General features: G+C 42.2%; 1 protein-coding gene across 2 annotated transcripts; it reads left to right on the top strand.

The window, feature by feature from the left end:
- Nucleotides 1-1,185: 1,185 nt before the first annotated feature.
- On the top strand, nt 1,186-24,014 carry pitpnb (phosphatidylinositol transfer protein, beta). 2 transcript variants are annotated; one of them, XM_012852161.3, is made up of 12 exons: nt 1,187-1,289; nt 6,429-6,459; nt 6,862-7,007; nt 8,461-8,552; nt 8,718-8,725; nt 10,531-10,605; nt 10,823-10,906; nt 12,815-12,892; nt 12,989-13,093; nt 14,440-14,562; nt 14,796-14,882; nt 21,545-24,014. In XM_012852161.3, the coding sequence occupies exons 1-11, from the start codon at nt 1,261-1,263 to the stop codon at nt 14,841-14,843; spliced, it is 819 nt and encodes a 272-aa protein (XP_012707615.1). In that variant the 5' UTR covers nt 1,187-1,260; the 3' UTR covers nt 14,844-14,882; nt 21,545-24,014. The 2 variants fall into 2 exon arrangements, with proteins under 2 accessions (XP_035996541.1, XP_012707615.1); XM_036140648.1 differs by lacking the exon at nt 14,796-14,882 and having other exon boundaries at nt 1,186-1,289.
- Nucleotides 24,015-26,605: the final 2,591 nt, after the last annotated feature.

Genomic DNA, 26,605 nt, shown 5'->3' with positions numbered 1-26,605 from the left:
AAAATAGTCAACATTTGATTCAGAAGTAGTTGAGAGCAAATCTTTGGAAACCCTCTTTCCAATCAGTGTCAGCTAGAGGTTTTGGGAAAGACACAAATGTTGTGTTTAAGGGCCTCAACAACTTCACTGCATCTGAACTTCTCACCTGAAGGTTTCTGTTGATCCAGAGAATTTTTCTGTGAGCTGCAGAACCTCAGCAGTGACTTGCTTTCATCTGAAGACATTTTAAAGTAATGAAAACCCAAAATTAATTTTCTCGATACATTTTTTGGGGGAATTTTAGCCTATTGCTCAGTGTTCCAAAGTTCTGTTTCCAGATGAAAGTCCATTTTGAATCTCATTTGAAGGTCAAGGTCCCAGACTCTGCAGGAAGAGTGAGGATGCACAATATCCACTTTGATTGAAGTCCAATGGGAAGTTTCCCCAGTCAGTGATTATTTGGGTTTCCATGTCATCTGTTAGCGTTGGTCCACTGGGTTTTCTGAAGTCCAAGTCAATGTAGCCATTAACCAGGAAATGCTCATTTTAAGCCTGTACTGCCAAAGGTACCTAAAGGTGGTTCAATGATCATGGGATTACTGTTCTTGATTGGCCAGCAAACTGTGCTAACATAAATCCCACAGAGAATCCATGGAGTACGGTCACGAGAGAGATGAAGGATGCCACACTCAACCTGAAGATCACTTTCAAACTAACTTGTACTTTTCTTTCTCTCTCTCTTTCTTTCTCTCTCTCTCTCTCTCTCTCTCTCTCTATCTCTATAAATAAATAGAACTCATTCAGAGTCACAAATGTGAAAAAAGACAACTTATATATTTTTAAATATCTATGGAAATGTATCTTTGAAGAACCACCGTTTTACTTTTTATTTTATTTTTTTCTTAATGAAGATAAAGGCGTTGTAAAAAGACAACAGGTATGTTTTCCTTAATGGGATTTTATGCTTGTGGAAAATTACATTAAAAGGCTCAGAATTTCCAACTTAATTACAAGAAAAATAGATCTATACGTGTATTACTGGTGCTTTTTGGGGTCTGTTGAGGAAATTCCGTGTAATTATTCAATGAATATCGATATTTAAAAACATTACTTGGTTTTTCATGATTTAGACCAAAGTTCTGAGTCACTATAGACGGCCCAAAGAGCCCCTAGCGGCTCCAGAGCCGCAGGTTGCAGACCCCAGAGAGAGATGCTTTGATTGTATACCAAAACGGTCTGCCACAGCTTGCAGACACCGCCTACTGCGCAGCCGCAGCCCAGATGACGAAGATGGTGCTCATCAAGGAATAGTGAGTCTGAAGTGTTTTTAAAAAAAAGCTATATTTTATAATATTTAAACTGGACATTTCCATTCTTCGGAATGCATATTATAACGAACTAAACATTTGAGATTTGTTTAGAGCCGTCTTTGTCGGTATTGGAGGGGGCTGTAAACGGTGAGAAGGCAGCTTTGAGCAGGGTGGATCAGGACGTGGATAACGGGACGCACCGGTCTTTTTTAGGCGTTGCTAGTGCAAGCTAGCGTTAGCTTCCGACTTGTACCAGCAGAGGGGATAATTAGCTTCTCGATAGAAGCGACTTGCGCTAAAAGGCTACTCTGGTTACCCACAACCACGCTGCATATTCAGTTATACAGCCCCAAAATAACACAAGTTTCAATATCCCGAGTCAGTGTGGGAGCTCGTAGCCTGTTAGCAGCGCCTATGATGTTTAAATTGCCGTAATGTTAAGCTGTGGTCTCGTTAAACAGATTAGGGCTGCTTCTCTGACGGATTTACCCGAAATGCTAGGTGCCGCAGCTAGCTGCTAGCATGGCAGCCCCTTACACGTCTTAAAGCGAAATTAAAGCTCTGCTGTCGAGGCGTAACTTCAACAAGAATGGTTGTCGGGGCGTTTAGCCTAGCTCGTCCCGTATTTGCCGCTTTTGAATTAGCTTTAGGGTAACTTTGCTGCTACTTTAGCAGAGAGTTAGCTTCGGGTTATTAGCGGCTAAGCTAACATTGATAGGTTGTTGAGTGAGCTGTAAAGCTCCACAGTGTTGTATAGTAATGCATTTTACTGGGTCACCCCCCTGTGTTTGTCACAGCCTAGTCGTTTTTAAGCGTTACTTTGTGGCTAGTCCCTACCTGCGACATATAAACCAGGGTTTAAGTGGGCGATGGCACAAACCAGACTTCTATTGCCGAGATTATGAATGTAAATCTTAAAGATGGTCAAATGTTCCGACATCTCCACTAATCTAGATAAAGATTGGAACGTACTGTAACTATAGATAAGGTGGGACCGATTTGAGACAACGGCAAGTGGCCTTGTTCTACATCAAAACGATCTAAAATACACATTAAAGTTGTGTATTTGAAGAGACTTGTCACTCTTCCTTTCCCCAGGTTATTTAATCCAAAACATCATCTACTAGTAACTTTTTAAAATGTGCTTGTTGCAGCTGGGTAGTAGCCAAGTACAGTAAAAGCAGCCCAGTACAGTAACCTTGAATAAAAAGTAAAAAAAATATATATATATATATATCAAAAAAATCAAATGTTAAAAAAACAAACAAATTGTCTTATTTCTTGTCTTTTCTTGTCAAGAAAACACCAACAACTTTATGATACTGCCTAAAAAGTACCATATACAGTTTTTGTAATGCAACACTTAATTCTTCCAACATGTATAGTATGAAAGCCCTGCTAAATTTACTAGCAGTGTTGAACTTAATGTTTTTTTTTTATCTTGTTTCTGCTGCTCTGCTCTGTATAGAGTAACACTAGGAGTATAAGGAGTTGATATTGGCTGGTTAGTTAGTCGCTATCTTCTGGGGAAGCCAGCCTGCAGTTGGCTGCTTAACAGACATGCTGCTTGTATCTAGCTAACTATAGTTTAAAAACAGCTTTACCTTCATAAGGGGGGTTTAGTTTTCACACCGTGGCTGTCCATGTTTGTCATGATCAGGCTAAACTTGTCCGTTTCCTAAGAGAGGGGAAAATGTAGCATCCGTCTTTCAGGCCGCTTACCTGCAGTGCACAGCAACGTTGGGGCGGGGCTTAGTCGTGTCTATTTTATTATTATTTTTATTTTAACTTCTCCATACAACTGGTGAAACTCTGGTCAATCCAACACTTTTTCTGGCATTTCATAAAAAGGACTTTAAACGGTAGAAATGATATGACAGAAAATCTCAGCGGTTTTGAAATGGTAACCCGTGCCTAGTTGCAGCCTTTGGAGACGTTTGTCTTGTGTTGTTGTTGTTCTGCAGTTCTTATAGATGTTAGATTGATGCTGATAGTTGTCAGATAAAATAATTAGCTGTGCATCATCCCAAATATTTAACATAATTGTAGTTTTTGTAAGCTTTGGTATAGATCGCTATAAAACAGACTAACCTGGCACAAATATTTGACGTTGTTGGTGAGTGAGATTAAAGTCAGCAGCGTGTTGCCCTGCCTTAAGCAGTGATTTATTTTTCTCTAGTTGCACACAGCCTCAAACATGGACATGCACAAGCAACTGCTATTCCAGCTGGTCTCAATAGTCAATGCAGGTTTTAGCTTTAGCATAAAAGACATTACAACATTAAAGATTTATCTGTAATAATGCTCTCTCTCCGTGTAGAATTTCACAATCATGTGGGGCGTCCTCACCTTACACACACGGCCATCTGTCTGTCAGAAGTGCAAACTTAAACTAGATGCTACATTTTTATTTTTTATTTCACTTTCGTGAACCAAAATACAAAATTTACGATCAACTAAGATTAAACAATTAGCAGCAAATGGCTTCCTTGGAGAAAAACCTCAGCCCGCCCTTGAAACAATATTTCACCACAACATGCTGAGAAAAAATGACAAAAAAGACTAAAGTAAACGCATTGATACTTTTCAATGGATGTTTATCAAGACAACCCAGCCAGATGTGACCGGCGATCAAGAGAGTTGACTTTCACAAGAAAATAAACACGGAAAGACGAGGCTTTCGCTCAATAGGGATATTTTTTAAAGTCATTTCTTAAGATTAACATCAAACTGGTTGTAGTGTGTTGTAGTAACCGTCTGTAATAAAATCTGTGATTCCTCTCACCAATAGGCCAGTCTAAAGTCTATAGGCCTACCAGGTGCAGATAACAGGTGTGACGGGTCTTCAGAAATGGGTTAGTTATCTTTTAGCTCATAATTTCTGCTTCCTGATTTCTGACTCAAAGCTATAAGCTGTGAAAGAAAACCAGAGAGTCGGTCCAAAGGTTCTGGCCTGTGTTCCAGCCTGGTCCGATCTGGCTTTGATATGTTACCCATCGCTTTATAGACTTTAGCATATCCACAAGCTAAAGCGGTGTGGTTGCTGTTGATTATGGCTCTAAGTCAAGCTAAGTCTGTAGCGATTGAATTGTTACATCTAGAGGAGAAGCTGTAAAATGTCCATTCATGGTTTATGCAGGACGTCAGGATAGATTTGGCCCCAGCCGTACTCCTGACGCTCTGTGTTCTAGTGTACATCTAGATCCATTAGGTCGTATGTTTTGTGCTTTAACATAGCAGCTGCTTTGTTTTGCTGCAGCTATCTGAGAGACGGGCTGTAAAGGCCGCCTTTTCCTCGCTCGTATCCAGCAGGTGTTTGTGAGGTCTGTCCGGCTCTACGGAGGGTGTTCACCGTCAAGTTTTCTAGCTGGGCTTATTTGGCAATTGTGAGCGGCCTTCCTGTGCCAAATCATTCAAACCGTCTGGTGGCGTTGCCTATACAACGCTCTAATCCTTGTTTTTGCTGTAATTAGTCTTGAAATCCGAAATAAAGTTAAACTCAAGCTGTTTATGATTTATTCAGGACGTTCCCGAGGATACAGTTTGGAGCCTATTTAGGGTTTTACCTAGCCACTGACAGATTGTTCATGCGTATCCTGAGAGCATATATAACAGCAGATCTTTTCCTGGCATTAAAAAAACAGATTTTATCAAGAAAATTAACCTTTTTATATTTCCAGCAAAAAGAAGTGCATCAATCAGAGATTTGTGGCCAATCTGTGGTATCTGTACGCTCTGACCCGCCGGTACTAATCTGAGCTGATTCCAGTTTCACCTTAGTTTCACAATTCCTTTTGCTGTGAGCCGTCATCGGTGAGACTTCCTGAAGGCTGTCAGCTTTTCCAGATGCTGAACGTCAAAATCTTTTCGTTCACATACCTTCTTACGTCTCTGTTTTATACACCTCACTGGTACTGGAAACGGCTCACCCGGAGTCGTCTTTCCTTGGTAACAACTTCCTCACTGAAGAGCGTTGTCTGCATGGCCTGATGGAGCGCGGGTACACTGCAAAAACGGATCTAAAAATAAGTAAAATGTTCTTAAAGTTAGTGTATTCGGCCTTGATTTGAGCAGCTAAATAATATTATCTGCCAATGAAATGAGTATTTTGACCTCTAAAATAAGATAATTAGACATCCTGCACTTGAAATAAGATGGTGGAGATGACTTGTTTCTATTTTAAGTGCAAGAATCTTATTGGATTGGCAAATCATCTTATTTACCTGCTCAAATTAAGGACAAATACACAAATTTTAAGAACATTTTACTCATTTTTAGTTCGGTTTTTGCAGTGTAAAGTGCGTTCATCACTAAAAAAAATAGGATGTTTGAATTCCCTGCTGGCCGACCGACGGTCCAGGCCAGTTAACGCTAAAGATCTCATTCTAGCCGCGCTGTCAGTACATGTCTAAAAAATGGATTGGTCAGGGAATTTATTGCTCCTACTTCCATTTGACCAAAATGTAGATAAAAGGCAAAACGCTAGTGCAGTATTCTAAACCCACTATTATTTTTGTACATATTACTGTAACTAAGAAGGTTCATCCTTTAACAAAGGTTAATGGGCACAGACATGCGCTTCAGCAACACAGTCTGGGGTTTTTTGGGCTCCATTTTTAATGATACCAAATTATTGTGGCAGAATTAGTGCCCCACTTATCCAGTCGTGTCACGGCAGATCCAGACTCCACATTCCCACGTTTTGCTTCAGAAGCACCAAGTCAGAGCAGAGGGTTGCTCCTGGGCCAGACTGGCTGGGAGGCATAACACAACACGTTTAGCACAAATTCCACGGTGCTCGTGATGTGTACGCACACGTTCAAATGCTGCCGCAGCAGCTGGAAAAAAAGGCTAATATTGGAGAAGGGCCTGCATCTGCGCCTGAAATGCAGTTTTCTGATCTTAATTTAGCTTTAAACGACTAGAAAGCCCCTCTGGCCCGGAAAGACGATCAGCGAACAATAGGAACAGTATGATGGGAAAGGTTTTGATTTAAAACTCTAACTTTTTAAAACCTGGGTCCATGTTGCTCCTGATATTTGACCCTTTGCTCTTTTCTATGATTTTAAGTGTCTAAGTTGTGTTTAACATTTGTTCTTATTGTGTCCTGTCCTCCCTCTGCCCTGATTTCCCTCCCAGCCGTGTCGTGTTGCCGGTCTCTGTTGAAGAGGTGAGAAATGATCTTGTCTTTAATATGTTCCCTACAAAATGATTGTTTTTTGGTCTCAGCCTGGAAGTTATTTATCTAGACTCAAAAAGTGCCCCCCCTCTGGCACGAGTACAGGCATAACCGCGACTGGCCATTTTAAACATCGCTAACCATGTTTGAACTTCTGTCTTTGCATATATTAGCCCATTTTCCCTTAATCCACCCAGGCACTAAATACTATTACTGATTTGAAACCCATTTGAAATCTGAGTAGAAAGCTGGCAGTAATATTGTTGAATATTGCCTGAATTTTGAGCACCTTCTCAGTTCCTTCAGCGTAGTCTCTACTTGTTACAGTTAAGAAGGATTTGATAGTTCAGCTAACACGGCGCTGTGGCTGCGTTTTCTCCTTGTCTTCGCCAGTATCAAGTAGGGCAGCTGTACTCTGTGGCCGAGGCCAGCAAGAATGAGACAGGAGGAGGAGAGGGCATTGAAGTGCTGAAGAATGAGCCGTACGAGAAGGAAGGGGAGAAGGGACAATATACACACAAAATCTATCATCTAAAGAGGTAAGTGTGTTGAAGATAATTGTGAAATTCCATAAATATTCTTTCAACTTGACATATTTGATAATTCTATGTATTGGTAGATGCTCCAACCATAACCTTTTTATTTTATTTTACTGTGACCGTATTAAATGCGTTAGGATTTTATTGAACTGAACTTGTCCAAATTGAATATAAATTGCGTATCTTTAGCTGTGTGCAATTAATTAGTTTGTGTTTTGATTTTGGCCACAAATATTTACAAGACAACTATATATGTGTGGTTGTTCTTGCAGCTGAGCAGGAATTGTTTTGTGCTAATTTTACTATTAAAGTGAAGACTTTGATGTTAAGTGTGGAGCTTTTTTGGTCCTCACCTTTTTGAGGTGTCAATTAGGTTTAGGTTAGGGTTAAGTACTGCTAAAGCTTAGGCTCAGGGTTGAAAATGAAAAGAAGTCAAGGTGTGGTCCTCTCTCTGTATTGAAAACGTGTATAAGTGTGTGTGTGTGTGTGTGTCCAGGGTGGACAATGGCTGCTTTAGATGAGCATCAGCCTCCCTACAGCCGTGTTAAGCAGGGATAGAAAATGGATGGAGTGATACATGTTTACACTTGATGGGCAGGAACAGAATGTGTTTATGGTAAAATCTGAACAGAGAGAAATGCAAATTACACAGAAATTTTAAATAAAATAAAAGGGACTTCTGTAGGGACCTCAACTCTATTTTTATTAGTATTATTAAATAGGTGCATTAAACGCTTCCTTAATTATTTTTCATAAATCCTAATTGTATTTAATTTGTGATTTCTCCATAATCAACCTGCCTTATTTGACATCTAAACACTGTCCTTTATGTCATTAAATGCACACTAACAGTGTGTGAGAAGGTAGTCGGTCCATTAGGCCTTTCATGTTTAAACCTGTTTGTGTCTCTTAATGTTGGCAGTAAACCATAGCCGCTGTGATTTGATTTGATGTCTTCTGGTGGAGAGCCAGTGGTGCTGCCCTGTGAGCTTTGGCAGATTTTACATTTGGTGTTAAAACTGACAACAGAAACGTAAATGCTAACTTCCTTCAAGTACTGTGTTGAAACGTTTTCCAGCTTTGCTCTTGGTGGAGAGCAGGGGTAATGTTCATGGAGAAAAACTGCTTATTGAGCTTTATGTACGGAAGGAAACTTGTTCCTGCTACCTTTTCATCCGTTTTAGATCAAGTGTGAATAAAGTCAGCATGAAATGTTGCCGTTTCTCAGTTTCAAGCTGTTCCTCTTCTTCTAAACTCCTGTAATGAAGGATCAGAGCTCTGGTGCGGGTTCATTTTGCTTGCTTTGATTAGGCTTTAGCACTGAAGATGAACCAGTTTCTCTCCAACCAAAGATTGCATTCTAAGCCCTAGAAACGAATTCAAACACATCAGATTCTGATTGTTTGCAGTCTGCTCTCAACATGTTTGTTTCATCTTGTCTCTCCGACTGCAGTAAAGTTCCTGGCTATGTGAAGATGATCGCACCAGAGGGAGCATTAGTTTTTCACGAAAAAGCTTGGAATGCTTACCCCTACTGTCGCACTAGTAAGTTGGCTCTGAACAGAACCAAGCAAACGTTTACTCTCCTGATGTCGGCGGTGTAATGATGGACTGCAGTAGCAGAACACATTGCTTTGCTTCACTGCTTCTTTGTATTTTTGCTAATTGTATTTTTGTCTTTCCCATTCCTTTTCCTTCCTCGCTGTGCAGTTGTGACGGTGAGTTTACAATATTTTATTAAACCCTTTTTTTTTTCTTTTTTTTTCTGATCACACCAGTTTGTTCCCAGATATTTTACTAGCATCCTGAATCATGAATCTTCATGGCACTTGACAAATAATAATATCCTACAATATATAGCATCCAACCTTTTGCAGTTGTAAAGCTGCACATATTGATATTGCTAGAAGAATTGCTATTGAATTGTTTGTGCAGCTGTAGTCTAAATCGTCCTGTTCTGTGAAGGCCTCCGAGGTTTGTCATGAACAAACAGCATTCTGAAAACCAAAGACCACAGACAGGTCAGGGATAACTCTTTGGAGGAGGGGGAAGCAGAGTTTGCTTATAAAATAATATCCCGACAGCAGCACAGTTCAGTACATCATCTGGAAACAGGAATGTCACATCACTGCCCTTCAGCTTCACTGACGGCTCCCATGAGGACACTAGATTTTCTCAGAATGTAACGGTACATTTTCAGTCAGAAACCAGAGAAAAATCAATGGCTTACAACTCCCTGGAGCATTTAACTGCTTTGGTTTACCAAAGATGAAGAAATTCACCCATTAACATAAAGGTTTGATGCCGAGTATTGTAAATGTAATGACTGTCTATTCATATTACTGTGCAAAGGTTTTATGTAGGTAAGTAAAGGGTAAGGTCATGGAAGACAGTTTCATTGCACAGGTTATGCAGGACTGAGCACAGCATCCAGACGCATGGTCGTTATGCTGCATCAGGTCAGACACGTGTCACAGCAGACTGGTGTCAAGATGTGCTGTTCAGGCTGCTGTGAAGAAGCGCAGAGAAACGGCCGGCGTTCAGGTTCATAGACTCAGTGGTCAGCCAAGCAAAGTTAATGCAGCAGATTTAAAAAAACACGTCAGCCTTATTTCCCTTTGACATTGGAAGATGTCCAGCAGGGCCATCAGCTCACAACTGGCAGAGATCAGTGGGAACTAGGTACACCCATCCACTGTCTGACCAATAGTGGTTTTTATAGAACAGTTGCAGCCAAAAAGCCAAAACTGTGACATGGAAACAAGACCAAACAGGGTCTGAGGAAGCCTACATCCGCAGATCTGTGGTCCTCCAAGATGTTTGGAACAACATACTAAGGAGTTCCTTAAAAAACTGTGTGCAGGTGTAGCTAGAAGAGCTGAAGCTGTCTTCAAGGCAAAGGGTGGTCCCACCAAAAGTTTATTTTATTTGGCTTCATTCGCTGCATTTAGTTGGTTGATGAAAAGAAACTATTAACACTTCCACTGTTGAAAGCGTTCTTTGTTTACAGCATTTTTGTCATTCCTGCCTGAAACCTTTGCACGGTGCAATATATCCAAACAGTTTATTTTGTTGGAGCAGCAGAATAGCTCAAATAAATGGCATCTGTGTTTATATGTAAAACTTACTCACTGTTAGGCCAAACTTTAGCTGTGTTTGAATATGATTAAAGTTCTGCAAAGTTAACTAAAACGGTTTTCTATTAATGCAGATATTGTGTTTCCATTCCTGTTTAATTTAACTGTATCCATTTTATGTGTGTTCCTACAACCCCACAATTGGTGCTGTGGTTTAAAATAGATCTGAGCTGATCTGAGCGATGCAACATCACTGCACTTTAGTCCCAGGGTCGGGTTTGTTAATCAGATTTAACTGTAGGCTCCAGGTTTGTCCCTCGCGACCCACCGTTCATGGTGTCGTGCTAGCCTGCCATGCTGAGGGCCGGCTGAAGGCATGGCCTGGCTGATTGTAATATTTTGACTTTACTCATTGACTGAATCGCTTTACTCTCCTGCCTTTACAGAATGAGTACATGAAAGACGACTTTATGATAAAGATCGAGACGTGGCACAAACCCGACATGGGAACAGTAGAAAACGTAAGTAAGCTAAAGTGGCCGTGTGTTTTGGAGGGAAATGATCAGGATTGTGTCCTACGACTGAAGTCAATATGTTGATGCATTTGTATCCAGCAAATGCATTATCTGTGTCAGCTAGAAATAGTTTGAGCTTATCAAGACACTGGAATTCACCTCCGTTGATCAAACAAAAACACTTGGTTGGACTTTGATTCAGTAGTTGGTCTTTTTGTTCTAGGTCCATGACCTGGATGAGGAGACATGGAGGACCGTGGACGTGGTGCGCATAGATATTGCAAACAAAGACGAAGTGTCGCCAGGGGTGAGTTGGACTGCTCGTAGGGCTGCACAATTAATCACATTTGCAATATAATCGCAATTTTAAAAAAGGCAATTTCCAAATCGCACAGGTCTGCAATTTTTTGCCTATGCAACAATTAATGGATCAAACGTGTCCTTCAGGTGTCAGGAATGTGTTTAAAGGTTCGCCTCCACATGGAAGGGAAGACAGTTGCAGCAGTGAGATAATCTAATATCTTTGCTTGCTTTAGAGTTTATATAATCGTACTTTTTTTTTTTTTAACCAGAAACTTTCAGGAATCTCAACACAGCATCAAGTACCGGTCAAACTGTTTAACACATCAACTTGTTTGTTGGCTGATATGGTTCAACAAGGATTCATGTCCAACTCAGCAGGCTCAATTGTAGTTCTTATCACTTACCTGCCCACATTTGCTGCTTTTAATCATATTTTCAGATAGATTGATATTTATTGACGCTTTCGTGGAACCAACAGCAGAAAAAATTGTGGAAATAACAGTTTCAACAATATGGAAAAGTTTATCGGGTTTTCAAGCATGTTAAGTGGAATTCATTTTTGTCACCATAAATAGAAGTTATTATGAGAAACGTTTCATCGTAACAAAAAATATGATCAATTTGCATGAAGTTTGAATTGAAAATTTGGAGTTTCATTACTCTCACATGATTACTCATTTTTATTCCCATTTTTGAGGTAAATCTTCCACAAGATATTGTTCAGAATACAAAAAGAGACGTTGCTTCTGAGCTTCAGCTGTTGAACGTTGTTTTAAATATGGCTTCATGCTGTGTCTGGTATTATTCCTTCAGCTGATGGGGATTCTCCTGTTGCTGCATTAATGTCTTGGTAAATGTTGGGACCGTACGCTGGAGGCGGCGGTGGTTTTATTGGTCATCCAGTAGTGGAACCAATAGGTTATTAAGCTGGATCAATAGGGACAACACTGAGGTGCATTCAGCAAGTTGGCAGGTACTGGTTACTAGTTCTGGAGACCAGAAGCTCCTCCCTTAGGACAACTGCTGTCAAACTATATATTTACCTCATCCAGTCAACCCTCTGGCAAGGAAAACCCTGTCCGTTGGATCATTTCTGTTGTGTGAGAAAATAACTTTCTTACACTCAGTAAGTTAGTTGTAAGTCAAACACGTTGGCAGGCTCTAACAAATAAATGTGCTTTGATCTATTGATCACTCTTCAAGCTCTGCTTTAACTACACATTCCTTTTTTTTCCCTCTCTCTAAATTTAGAGAGTGAGATAATGTAGTTTGGTTGCACTGCGCAGAGAGTAAAGTACTGGTATTTGGAATGAGTCAGCCCATTTCCAGGTTTCTGTCTCGTTAGCCTGTCCTGGCGCCTCACTGTGGAACTAAGGCGTCAGTAATTGTTTAAAATCCAGCAGCATTCACTGAGAGACATTTCATTGCAGAGGAGTCCCACTCGGCCCGGCTTTCTTACATTGCTCCTTATCCATAATGACTTAAGTGGATCAGTGCGGTGGCTACAGCTAAACTTAAATGTCCATCTGTTCCAAGTATTCACCTTCTTTTTACAGCAGAGCTGACAGATTAGAGCGGAACCGTGACCTCGGAGGGGCTGTGTTGGGGTGGAGCAAAGATGAAATAAAACTTTGGAGATTTATATCGTTTTTAAGTTTCAGAGGACTTAGATCTTTTAAACTTGGGGCTCATTTTGGAACAGGTTTTCATTATGCTTGGCTTTTCCTTGCTTTATTCTTTATTCTCCTAACAGCAGTGACACAGACACAATGTCTTTGTTCATTCCATTGATTTTACAGTCTTGTCACCCAAAGCGACTTCATAAAACAAGGTGTACGAGTATTCTGCCTGAGTTTAATTTGTCTTTGTTTGCAGCACCAGTTTCAACATTCTCCTTCTGTTTTTCCTCCAGGACTACAAGCCAGAAGAAGATCCTGCCCTTTTCCACTCTGCCAAGACAGGCAGAGGACCTCTAGGTCCCGATTGGAAGGTACCTGACATGAACGTAAGACTTGATCTTGTTCATGAATCCCTCAATGGCTGCCGTTGGTGATGGTCTTTGTTTTCTGCTCCTCTGTGTCTTCAGAACGAGCTGAAGCCAGATTGTCCTTACATGTGTGCATATAAACTGGTCACTGTCAAGTTCCGATGGTGGGGTCTGCAGACCAAAGTGGAAAACTTCATCCACAGGGTATTGTATTCTGTTCTCTGAATGTACCTGCTCAGCATTTACTCGCTTTGTCTTTGGGAGTCTGTATTCCTCAATAAAATGTCTGCTACTGTTAGGATGAACCGAGAATGGAAGCATTAAATAAAAGACCATAAGGCCAATTTCAGTGTATTTTCTTGAGATTTTTACGTGAAAGAACAAGTATAAGGAACACAATACGTTTTTAAAATGTAACTTCAGACAAAGAAAGTGTGGTGTGCACTTGTATACGGCCTCCTGAGTGGACACCTTCTAGTGGAAGCTGCAGTTAAAGGTGATAGCAGAGTTCTTTCCAGCGCATTTCAGCGTAATGGACCGTTACTCTGAACGTTGTCAAAATTGTGCTGAAATTAGAAATGAGCGTAGCAGACAGTACGCCACCATAGAAAAGTCAGTAAAGCTCTTGGACGTGCATCAGCGCAGCGAATACCATAAGCTGGCGCTAGCTTGACGAACAGCCCTCTTCCAGCTCCGCTGCAGGAATTCATCCAGAGCAGCAGCGAAACCATACTCCAGCGCCTTCCATCAGCTGTTTCCCTTTTGCTGCTAAAGCAATGCTCCCGCCACCACCATGTTGGCAACGGTATGATGTGTTCAGGGCGCTCGTTTTCACTACGCGTAGCGTTTTGCATGTAGAAAAAAAACCAGAGCATCTTTTTGCATGTGTGCGGCGTCTGTAAAGCTTTTGGCACACTGGAAACAGGATTTCTTCTTTCATTGTAGCCAGAGTAAAACTTGTTGCATCAGTTGAAACTCTGTAGCTCCTCCAGCATTACCATTGGCCTCCTGGTTGCGTCTCTTATGTTCTCCATGCCCAGACGCACTGTTTAGGTGAACAGCCATGTCTTAGTAGATGACTAAGTCCAGTCCTCACGAGCTGCCATCATACAACTTTTAGATGCATCCCTGCTCCAGCTCACCTGAATGCAGTTCCTCCTTCAGCGTTCAGTAATGCAGCGCTGCAGGGGGGCTGGTAACGAGCCATTCATTTGATTCAGGGGTTGGAGGATAGTATCTAGCGAGGACTGGAGTTTGGACTGTGTTTACTAATTGGGTAACTTCTGTTGGTAACTGGTTGCACAGGGTTTAATTTAGGGGTATCAGAGTATAGGGGGCTTAGTAGAAATTCTGATGAATAGGTCTTTGCATATATAAAATCATTTACATGTCATTTATGCTCCACCTTTGACAAAACAAACTGGGAGGAAAATATGAGAGTGGTGTAAATATCATCAATGTGTATTTGTCGACTGAGGACATGAAACAATAGTCCCCTACTTTACAGATCCGTGACATAATATTTGTCCTGTTTGTTTGTTTTTTCACAGCAAGAAAAGCGAATTTTCACCAACTTCCACCGTCAGCTGTTCTGCTGGATTGACAAATGGGTGGGTTTGACCATGGAGGACATCCGGCGGATGGAGGAGGAAACCCAGAAAGAGCTAGAGGAGGTAATTAATTCAGCAGCTCTCCTGCAGTACTCTCTGACTGGAACTAGAACATACTGCCCTGTTTCCTTGGTGATTAATTGCACTTTAAGTATAGATCTAGTTGATATTTTCCCCCCTCAGATTTATAGATTTTATTATTTTTTTTATGGTATGATGTGAGCACAGTGCCGGAAACGAGGCTTCACACTGATGTTGGTGATTTAACCTGTATTTACCCCTGGATGTCATATCAGATGCGTCAGAAAGGTGATGTGCGAGGCACCACTGCAACAGACGAGTAGAGGCTCTGCACTGTAGGCCAGACACTAGAGGCAGGCTGAGTAAGTCTCTGCACAGGAGAGCCGGCTCTGCTGCATGGATCACGCTCCATCCTTTTCCTCACACTGCTCTCCAACCTGTCTGCTTTTTGTGTCGGACCACCACTATTTGTTTCCATATGTTTGTGCCTTTCATCCTTTTATTTCTTGGGTCCATTCTGACATTGCTCCGCTTTTCACTAATAAACCCTGTTTTTCTACTATGGATCCACCGACATATATTAACCTGGCCTGAAAATAGAAGACCCTTTGTGCAAATATTTCCCTTTTAATATTCGCAGAAAGACCAGATAATTGCTGCTGAAGGATATTCTAAAAAGTGCAATGACCTCAGCTTGTAGATGGTGTAAAGTATCATTGAATAATTTATTTCATAACGTGTTAGCTTCTCCATAAATCCTGATTTTACAAATGTTCATTAAAAGTGAGGGTGCCACTATAGAGAATGTGTTTACACATTTAATTGAAGCATTACCAAAAGCAAAATTTAAATGTTGAGCCACCCAGAATGAATTAAAATTAGACATTTTACTCAAATTAATTGTATTCTTCTTTACATATAGTTGTAAAATGAATAAATTGCAAACTAAGTAGACTTTTGCATAATCAGGTGCCATTATCTTATTTGTGTTTAGGCACTGAATGATCGCCTTTCATCTAATTTTGTCCGCTCTTGTATATTACTTCTGTTCGCTACCTCACAGATTTTTTCATACATCGTCGAAGGTTGGGGGGGGGGCTGGCCTCATGCTCTGATTGGTCGACTGCACTGCACTGGTCAGGCGCAGGTCACTATCTTTGCATGGCTTTGCAGACATTTGAAATGTAAAATAAGGGCTTCTTCGAATGCAAAAGTGTTTTACATCAGAGTGCAAGTCAAGTCTAGATCACGCTGAGCGTCTGGAAAATGATATGTCTGGAGAGGAAAAAGTGAACAATGGTTTTTTGTGATGCCAGTGAAGCATCCTGATACAATCAATATGTGGAGCAGCTTTAACACAAATCTGCTGAAAGCGCTGCTGTGAATGAAAACAGGGTTCAGAATATCCAGAGATCTGCGTTATGGAGCGGCTCGTTTTAAGGCAAACATGATGGGAAAGTTTTAGAAAGCTCCCAACATTTACATTTTGGCACCACTGCTATGAGATGAAGGAAAGAATAAACAAAACGGAAAGAATCAGCTATCATCTGTCAGGGTTTGGACCCGAGCGTAATATTGCTCGTGCCAGTTGCAGTGGCTGTTGCTCCTTCCTTTCCATGAGGACTGAAGGTAAGCAACTAAAGTTGGGATTAAAGTCATACAAAAAACATTGAAACATTCAGACTCCTGAACAAAGCTAAAATCATCACCTTTACATTTCTCTAACAATGTGTAATGTAAAAGAAATAGACTAAATGTACATTTAATGATATGAATAACAAACGTGAACAAGATGTGTATTCTATTCTTTATCGGTCACCATTTGTCTTATTTACCGTGTAACCACAAATGACAGAGTGGCTTTACAAGCCTGGAGGTTGATGGGTGGGACTTCGTCTCACAACCCCCCACGTTGAAGAGGTCACGAGTTCCTGGGATAAAGGAATCGGTGTGATGCATAAATGAGAATAGAAATGGTTATCCCTTCATTTTCTCTTGGATTCTAAGTTACTACAGTATCTAAAAAAAGTGAGTACAGCTCCGGGTGAACATGTCCATTTTGTGTCCAACATGTCAACATTGTGTGGGTCCTCCATTATTCTCCTGCATTGGCTTAGTGAGTTCACTAGAGCCTCACAGGGTGCCACTGGAATCCTCCTCCACTCCTCACTAGCTTTGTTTACATGCACAAAATTTCACCATTGGATTGAAATGTATTTGGATTAAAAAACAAAAAGTAATCGGATTGTACCGTTTATATGGGCACACAATGAATTAATCCAATCATAATGTGTGTTTATATGCACCAGGCTTTAATCAGAATAGAACCCCTCTGACATGCGCAGTCATCAAATTTGTCCCCCAAAAAGCACATAAGAACTTTCATCTTTGCTGAACAACAAGAATAGCAAACAAAGCAGTAAAGGATGACTCTTTGTCCCCCAAGTGCCCAGGCTTGGCTTGCACCAGGTTTTAATTACAGTTGAAATGTTACTGAATAACTAATCATTTTTAGCTCTTCTAATGTTTCGAATAGAAGGTTGTATTGGGAGCACAGCCAGTTTTGTTTCTCGCCATATTTCTGCCACTCAACAACGCACAAATGCGTCACATTGATGTGGGGCGCACTCGGGTCAGTTTGCCAAATTTGGAATAACTTGATCCTGACCAGCGTTTACATCCATGTCGATCGGCTTGTCAGTTGGCATGAACCACCTGTCTCATTCGGATTGCAATATCGTTCGAATTGAGCTTAATCTGATCACAATATTCCGACTAGTGTGTTTACATGACACATTTTTTCCAATCGGCCCTTTATTCCAATTACTTTGGTCCATGTAAACATAGCTAGTGAGGACCTGACGGAGCTGGCGGAGGTTAGAGACATGTGCTGCTCCACCATATTGAGGATGCCCCTCAGGTGCTCAGTGGGGTTTAGGTGTGGAGACATTTGGCCAGTCCATTTTAACTTTCCCAGTTTATTTAGCAAAGCAGTGGTCGTCCTGGAGGTGTGTTTCAGGTCAATATGTTGGAAGACTCAAGTATGTCACAATGCATGTGCATTCATGGTTTCCTCAGTGAACTGTAGCTCCCCACAGCTGGCAGCACTCATGCAGCCCCAATCCACAACACTCCCGCCCCCACATGCTGGACAACATCTGAACGAAATAAGTCTATCTTGGTCTCATCACACTACAGGACATGGTTCCTATGATCTATGTCCTCAGTCTGCTTGTCTCCAGCTGGCCGTTTGCAGGCCTTCTTGTGTATCATCTGTAGAAGAGCAGCCATGCAGACCAGTTTGATGCAGTGTGCACAGTATGGTCTGAGCACCAACATGTTGACGCCCACCTCTTCAACCTGTGCAGCAATCCCGGCACCACTCATACATCTATTTTTAAAAGACAACCTCTGGTAATGACGGCGAGCACGTGTCCTCAACCCGTCTGGTCAACCATGGCGAGGCCTGCTCTGACTGGAAGCGGTCCTGTTAGCCTGCTCTGACTGGAAGCGGTCCTGTTAGCCTGCTCTGACTTGAAGCGGTCCTGTTAGCCTGCTCTGACTTGAAGCGGTCCTGTTAACCTGCTCTGACTGGAAGCGGTCCTGTTAACCTGCTCTGACTGGAAGCGGTCCTGTTAGCCTGCTCTGACTGGAAGCGGTCCTGTTAGCCTGCTCTGACTTGAAGCGGCCCTGTTAACCTGCTCTGACTTGAAGCGGTCCTGTTAACCTGCTCTGACTTGAAGCGGTCCTGTTAACCTGCTCTGACTTGAAGCGGTCCTGTTAACCTGCTCTGACTGGAAGCGGTCCTGTTAACCTGCTCTGACTGGAAGCGGTCCTGTTAGCCTGCTCTGACTGGAAGCGGTCCTGTTAGCCTGCTCTGACTTGAAGCGGTCCTGTTAAACTGCTCTGACTTGAAGCGGTCCTGTTAACCTGCTCTGACTTGAAGCGGTCCTGTTAACCTGCTCTGACTGGAAGCGGTCCTGTTAACCTGCTCTGACTGGAAGCGGTCCTGTTAACCTGCTCTGACTGGAAGCGGTCCTGTTAACCTGCTCTGACTTGAAGCGGTCCTGTTAACCTGCTCTGACTGGAAGCGGTCCTGTTAACCTGCTCTGACTTGAAGCGGTCCTGTTAACCTGCTCTGACTGGAAGCGGTCCTGTTAGCCTGCTCTGACTGGAAGCGGTCCTGTTAGCCTGCTCTGACTGGAAGCGGTCCTGTTAGCCTGCTCTGACTTGAAGCGGTCCTGTTAACCTGCTCTGACTGGAAGCGGTCCTGTTAACCTGCTCTGACTTGAAGCGGTCCTGTTAACCTGCTCTGACTGGAAGCGGTCCTGTTAACCTGCTCTGACTTGAAGCGGTCCTGTTAGCCTGCTCTGACTGGAAGCGGTCCTGTTAACCTGCTCTGACTTGAAGCGGTCCTGTTAGCCTGCTCTGACTTGAAGCGGTCCTGTTAACCTGCTCTGACTTGAAGCGGTCCTGTTAACCTGCTCTGACTGGAAGCGGTCCTGTTAGCCTGCTCTGACTTGAAGCGGTCCTGTTAGCCTGCTCTGACTGGAAGCGGTCCTGTTAGCCTGCTCTGACTGGAAGCGGTCCTGTTAACCTGCTCTGACTGGAAGCGGTCCTGTTAACCTGCTCTGACTTGAAGCGGTCCTGTTAACCTGCTCTGACTTGAAGCGGTCCTGTTAACCTGCTCTGACTGGAAGCGGTCCTGTTAACCTGCTCTGACTTGAAGCGGTCCTGTTAACCTGCTCTGACTTGAAGCGGTCCTGTTAACCTGCTCTGACTGGAAGCGCTCCTGTTAGCCTGCTGTAGGGTCTTGACCACCGTGGGCAGCTCAGTTTAATCCTCTTCTAGCCTCGGCCATCTTTCTGTAGGACAACTATTCTTTTTTCCAGAAGCTCAGAGTTCTCTGCCGTGAGGTGCCATGTTGACCTTCCAGCGACCAGTTGGAGAGAGATAGCAGCTAATTGAACACACCTGAGACACTGTAACACTAACGAGTCACATGACACCAGAGAGGGAAAATGGCTGACTGGGAACAATATGGACATTTTCACTCGGGGGTCTGATCCCTTTTATTGACAGTAGTTTAGGCATTATTGGCTGTGCGTTCAGTTATTTAGAGAGGAAAGTTTTATACAAGCTGTACACTGACTTTACATTGGATCACAGCAACATGTCATCAGCATATATACCATGAAAAGACATAGTATAGTAACTATTATAGAACCTGGAGCACGTTGGCCTTTTTAGGACCAGTGTTTGATGTTTGAATCAATGCAAAGTTTAAAGAGTGAGTTTTTCTACGTTTTCTAATCCTGAAAGAGAAAATCTGAATGTGAAGGGCAAACCTAAAAGAAAAGCAAAAGTTGGCATTGAGCAGTCAAAGCCTGATCTGTGTCTCTAGTGCTAAACCAGATCAGGATGTTCCATTGTTTTACTCAGGGAAATGCTCTGCGCTCACACAGGATTTTTTAACATGGGGGTATTTAAACTTTTCAATTTCTAAATCTTGCCACGAATGTCATACAGATAAAGCTTTGAGTGTGACTTTAATGGGCTTGTTGAAGCGCATCGTCTTGCAGCTCCTCTGTGGTTGGTGGGTGATTTGCACAGACGTGGATTAAATATCAAGCAGTCTAATCTAACCTGGCTTTATGATTTTGGCTCCACCACTCAACCTACCAACCTCCACACCCACTCGCTCTCTGCTGCATTCAGAAGCATCTTCAGCCACATTGAACATAAATGAGAGGCTGATGCTGTCATGCATATTTAAAGAGATCCATATATGAAGAACAGGGTAATGTCGTCCAGTGTTTCCGTGTCTGCTGTTCATTCACACGTCTCTGCCATTCTCTTACATTCTAAGGTTTTCTCGCAGCTCGTGCATCTTCATCGCATTTTTGATGTATATTCTCCTTTTGCTCTCATTTTTTATTTCTTCCTGGTGTTTTAATTATTATTTGGGGAATTAGGCATGAGCCAGTTGGACATTTTCATGGTATGAGTAAAAAAAGCATAGTATTTAAACAGAAATTAGAAAAGGGGGAAAAAAACGATACATTCATTGAATTCTATTGCTTTTATTTAAGAGGAAATCGACTAATCTTCTTTATCGTAATTTTGACACATAATCGAAAGAAAGTACCTAGAATAAACCCCTGCTAAATGTAGTAGTGATTTTTTTAGTGTGGGGTTTTCAAGCAAATAGAAAAAACAACTTGTACAGAAAGGGTTAAACCATAATGAAAATTATTGATGACATCAGAAATAACTTTAGTCATGTGGAAAGGGGAGTGGAGTTAAAAATGGCGATAGAGACTTAATCATTGTGACAGATTGGAAAGGACAACCCTAGGATGAATATTTCACTTTGGTGTAAATAAATAATTACAAAGTAAACTGCATGGATGCATGTTTTAGTCAACTAAATTTCCCAATTAGTTAAAAAAATGTCATCAGATTTAGTTGAAAAGATTAGAAATAAAATGACTACAGATGACTAAATTGTGACTAATTTAACATTTGGTGTCAAAATCAACACTAAAAGGTGTAGGGGCCTTCCTGTAGTCAGCTGACTGTGAATGTAGCAACAGGCTGGGGAGGGGCAGCGCTCCATAGAGCAGGAGAAAACTCTGGTCTCTCTAACAGCTTATTGAAAGCACTTTAATCTGGAGGAGCGCTATGATGGAGGTTTTTAAAGCAACTTGTTCCAACCTCCCGGCGCCACACCCTCAGACTGCTAACTGGCCCATGCCTAAAGGGAATGACGCTAACCTGAATTTGTTTCTTTTAGTGGACTGTATGCATGTCTCTCTTTGGTTAGATGTAGCAGAACATCTGCATGCGTTGGTTTAAATGTACACAGGGCTCCAAAGATTACCTGTAAATCTACATTTGATTTGATCTACATTTGATCTTGATTTATTGACGTTTGGCTCTTGTTAACCTGCAGAAATCAGTTTTTCTCTGTTCATTGGGTGACTGTATACAACCCCTGACTCTCTCCTTTCTGTCCCTCCAGCTGCGTAAAACAGGTCCGATTCGAGGCACCAGTGCTGCTCATGAGCAGTGAGGCAAATCAACCAAACCCTGTCATGATGATGTCATCAGAGACGTGCCCACCCCACTGAGAAAGTGGCCCTGACTTCACCTCTTCTCGTCCTGTCTCACATGATTCATTGGGGGGGTTTGATAAGATTGGTTAACAGTACTGTACAGATCCCCTCCCCGTCACAAGCCTCCTGTTCACTCAGTTAACACACACACACACAAAAAAAATAAGAAAATGTAAGAAAAAAAAAACATGTTTTTGCATACATATAAAAAACAAAAAAAAATTTGCACAGAACATAAATTGCCTGATATGTAATTGTTAGTTGATTCTAATGGGCTTTGTTTTTATTCAGGTCTGTAAACCATGACTCCAGAAGCCAAGCCTTTTAAATTAGAATGTTGATTTTAGCTTCACAGGTCCTCACCAGACATTGGTCTGTTCATTTCAGCGGGTGTTGGACCTTTTCTCTCGCTACCCTCTCTTGTAATATAACGGTGTCTATTTTACTCCCCTGTCTTTCCCCTCAGTATGCTCCATATGTTTTGTCCTCATAGCCGTTTGTCTGCGCTCCTCTGCTCCATCCTGCTGTCCCTTCTGTCTGGCAGTTTGCTGGGAATCCTTTCTCCCACAGTTTGATAGCCGAGGTGGTCGCGCGTCTCAAGTGAAATGAAAGAGAGTTTTATCATCCATGATTTTTCCTCCTCGGTTTCCCGCGTTCAACACGTGCCCTCGCGTGTCGTCAGAGTGCATGTGGTCGGCGTGAAGTGTCGTACCTGTCGCTGCATGTAGTGGCTGCGGTGCAGCGTCGTTCAGAGTGCAAGGGAGCACCTTCTCCGAGAGGCGCTTGTGTCGGCGCGTGTGTTCGTGAGCTCGTCAGTGTTTTCCAACTGCCTTCGCTCTAAAAGGACGGTCATTTCTTGGACTGAGCTGGGCAGCTTCAAATCCAGGTTAAACCAGCCTTCTGAATTTTGCCTCCCTCATGCTGTCGCTGCATGGCCTTTCTCCTCGGCTAGGGCTTTAAGCGGGCGGCTCGCGCAGCCTCCGCAGCGAAACAAAGCAGAGCTGAAGTGTGAGTGTGCATTGCTGCGTGCATGAATCAGGTTAGGGTTTTTATATCTAATTATATATCCTAATCAGAAAATTTCTCAACTGTCAGAAATGGGTCCAGGCAGATCTGCCGTGTCTGTTGGAGATTTTTTTTGTTTGTTTGTTTTTGGTCTATATGCAATTATTTTCCCGAGCTTCTTGTAAAGTCAGCCTAAACCTTTTTCTGCTGTTTCTGGCTAAGGATGAAAGTTGCTTTTGTTTTTAAATAGCCTTGCAGTTTAGATCGACTCCCACTTCTTTGCCTACATTACATGGGATATTAACATCTGAAGATTGGTTCAGATGTTTTTATTTTGAGCTTGGGGTAAAACATAATTAGTGTTGTGGCTTAAAGGCTTGCGATCTGGTCTGAGTGTCTCTAAAACTTTTGGGTTTTGTCACATGAAGTGTGTGGTTGACGTAAAACAGCTAAATGAAAGCTATACTGTAACTGTACTCTATTAAATTCAACGACGAAGTGGACAGCGTGTAGATAGAAACTTCCCTGGGCTTTTCACGTCATTTTATATCGTACAAATCTTAATTTCTGAACGGCAGGGAAATATCAGCCCTGCAGGCAGTGTGTAAAGTGGAGCCAACTGTACCTCATCCGTGCTTATGAATGTGTAGCTACACAGACAAGGGACGGCTGTTAGAGGACGTTCCTGATATGCAGGGACACCGGCATGTTTTACACGTGCACAAGCATGACTGATCCATGATATCACCAGTACATGAGGACAAACGGTTTGACCCCAGCTAGATTTGCATGCTCACTTTTATTTTATTTTTAGACCCTTTTTATTTTGACCACGCTCCAACTTTTACTTGAGCAGCAGCTTTGCGAGTCCCTCAAACCGCATCAGACAAGGTGGACAGTTCGAGGGCGGGCTTCCCCTCACGATCAGGCTCCTCCAGCTGGACCTCTGATCACGAGACGAGGAGTGAAAAGCCTCGGAGTCTGATGGTGATGGGAGCCGTCCTGTGCAGTTAAACAAGATGAGGGATGCACGGCGTCACCACTGATGCCAGCCAGTGGATGCTGTAAGGGGGGAAGGGCTTGAAGCAAAGAAAAGAGATGAGTCCAAAAATACTGTTTTCTTACTGTAATCATGAATAAGCACTTGCAAGATCTTATGGGTTTTTTATGTTTTTTGTTTGTTTTGTTTTTGAAAGACAAAGATTCACAATGTATTCGATTTTCTCTTTCTGATAAGGCAAACATTCAGGGGAATTAGTAGTGAATGTAATACAATTAGTACCTTTTTCCTTGTTCACAGCTTTCAGGCTGTGAAGGAAGGTCTAGACAATGGAGCGTAACAGAATATCTAATAAATTTGAAGAAATAAAACGAACCGTGTTTGACTAATTTGTCTCCTTCACATGATGACCACCCTTTTTACTAGGTGTGCTTTGTCATTTTCTTTTGCTTTTACAATTGTCTTTGTGGTAGGACAGCATCAGTGATCGTCTTTCTTTATGCACTGATGCTATCCCACCCACAAACACAAGTGTTTCCTAACCAGAAACCATGGGTGGGCAGCTTTGAACATCTTCCTCAGCCAGATGTGCAGCTACAGCCCCCATCCAGCAGCTGCGGGTGGAGTGACCTCCACCTTTAGGAAGATCAGTAGCAACAAGACTGCAGGTCCAGACGTGGTGTCAGGTCGGATGCTAAAACCGTGTGCTGACCAGCTAGCAGGGGTCTTTCTAGACATCTTCAGCCTCTCCCTGCAGCTCTCCATGGTCCTGACTGCCTGAAATCATCTGTCATCGTCCCCAAAAAAACAACCATCACTTGCCTCACTGATTGTTGCTCTGACCCCCATCATCAGGAAGTGCTTTGAGAGGATCCTCCTGCAACCACTGAGCTATATTATACACTAGAGTGCTAAAAGCCCGCTGTTAGAACGAGTCGCTTTGAAGCCATCAGCCGCCATATTGGTACTCCCTATTTCCCCCCAGTAACTAGGGAAAACGTGCGCTACAGCATCGAACGACGAGGATTTTCTCATGTTCAGGGAGGTTTAAGACTTTTAAAATGTCAAATGCCATATACTTTTATGTTATGTACTAAAACTATCAAGTTCTGAGAAAGTTGTGCTGAAATATTTAGCATTTTATTTATTTAAATATATATATATATATATAACAAATAACAATATACAAAAACATATTTACATGTATGTATACATATATATACATATACTTATATTTACATATACTGTATATTTAATATGAATAACATAAAATATTTCAGCACATAATTTCCTAGTAGTTGATAGTGTTAGTACATCCACTGACTGTAGAATTACCCATGAAACGATTTCACACAGCCAGAAAACTGCTTTGTTGTTGCAACCGAATCCTATGGGATTCTGAGAGTAGGGAGTAGCAAGATGGCGGCCAGTGACTTCAGTTTTTCAGCAAAATCAGCACTCCAGTGTATTATATAGCTCAGTGCCTGCAACACATAAAGGACACCCTCCCTAATGGCCTCAACAGCCTGCAGTTCGTCTACAGCAGGGGTCACCAACATGATGCCCGCGGGCACCAAGTAGCCCCCGAGGACCACATGTTGCACCCACAAGCTTCTAAAAAAAAAAAAAAAGTATAATCCACTTTTGAGCTGCATCTAAAACTTTATTTTATTCCGTTTCACTTCCTGTTTAATCACACTTGCATTTATATAGATTTAAAAATTACTATCTTATAACAAAACATGAAAGATTTGTGTTTTACATAAAGTTAAGGTGAACTCTGACTATTCTAGTTCACAGGCCAGTATTAGTTGCCCTTCGTATGAAACATCAATGAAGTAGCTCTCCGTTTCAAAATGGTTGGTGACCCCTGGCCTACAGGAAGAATCACTCCATGGAGGATGTTGTATCGTTAGCACTTCACTCAGCTCTGACTTATCTGGCATCCCAACACCTATGCTAGGATGCTCTTCATGGACTTCAGCTCAGCCTTCAACACCGTGCTCTCAGACATGCTGGCTCTGAAGCTCCACAACATGGGATTACCCACATCACTCTGCTCCTGGATCAGTGACTTCCTCACCGACAGACCCCAGGTGGTGAGAATAGGGGAACACACATCTGCTCCACTGATCCTCAACACTGGCATGCCCCAGGGCTGTGTCCTCAGCCCCGCTCTCTTCATCCTCTTCTCACACGACTGCTCTGCTGTCCACCCCACAAACACCGTGCTGAGGTTTGCAGATGACACCACTGTGGTGGGTCTCATCTCCAACAATGATGAGTCCCACTACAGGGATGAGGTAAGCAATCTCACACAGTGATGCTCCAGGAACAACCTGATCCTGAACACCAGTAAGACCAAGGAGGGAATAATAGAGTACAGGAGGTCCAGGAGGACTGAACACACTCCTCTCTGCATACAACGGGAGGTGGTGGAGCGTGTGGACAGCATTAGCTTCCTTGACATTCGCATCTCCTCTGACCTCTCCTGGTGAAGAAGGCTCAACATCGACTCTTCTTCCTCAGGAAACTGAAAAGGTCTGGTCTTTCCACAAAATTGCTAAATAAACGTCTGTAGAGCTACCACAGAAAGTGTGTTATGTCTCAGCATAACTAAATGGTATGTGAGCTACACAGTGCAGGAAAGGAAGGATTTAACATGGGTGGTGAGAACAGGGATTGTGGGGTGGTGTCTACAGGATCTACGAACTTGCATACTCTGTGTGGAGAAAAAATGTAAATACTAAGTCTGACATATATATATGTGTGTTGTATTTTTGTGTGTATCTTAAGCCAGTGTCTGCCTCAAAGGTAAGTTCACCATGGTAAAATATGATAATAAAAGATTCCTGATTCTTACTCACTAGGTGAAATCAAACTGACAGAGTTAACACACGATCACCACACGTTAGGCCAATACAAAGCTGCCAATTGCATTTGTGTCTATTTACTACAGATA

This window comes from Fundulus heteroclitus, chromosome 8 (genome assembly GCF_011125445.2).
Source record: "Fundulus heteroclitus isolate FHET01 chromosome 8, MU-UCD_Fhet_4.1, whole genome shotgun sequence".
Classification (NCBI taxonomy): Eukaryota; Metazoa; Chordata; class Actinopteri; order Cyprinodontiformes; family Fundulidae; genus Fundulus; species Fundulus heteroclitus.
This window is presented reverse-complemented; position numbering and strand designations above follow the sequence as displayed.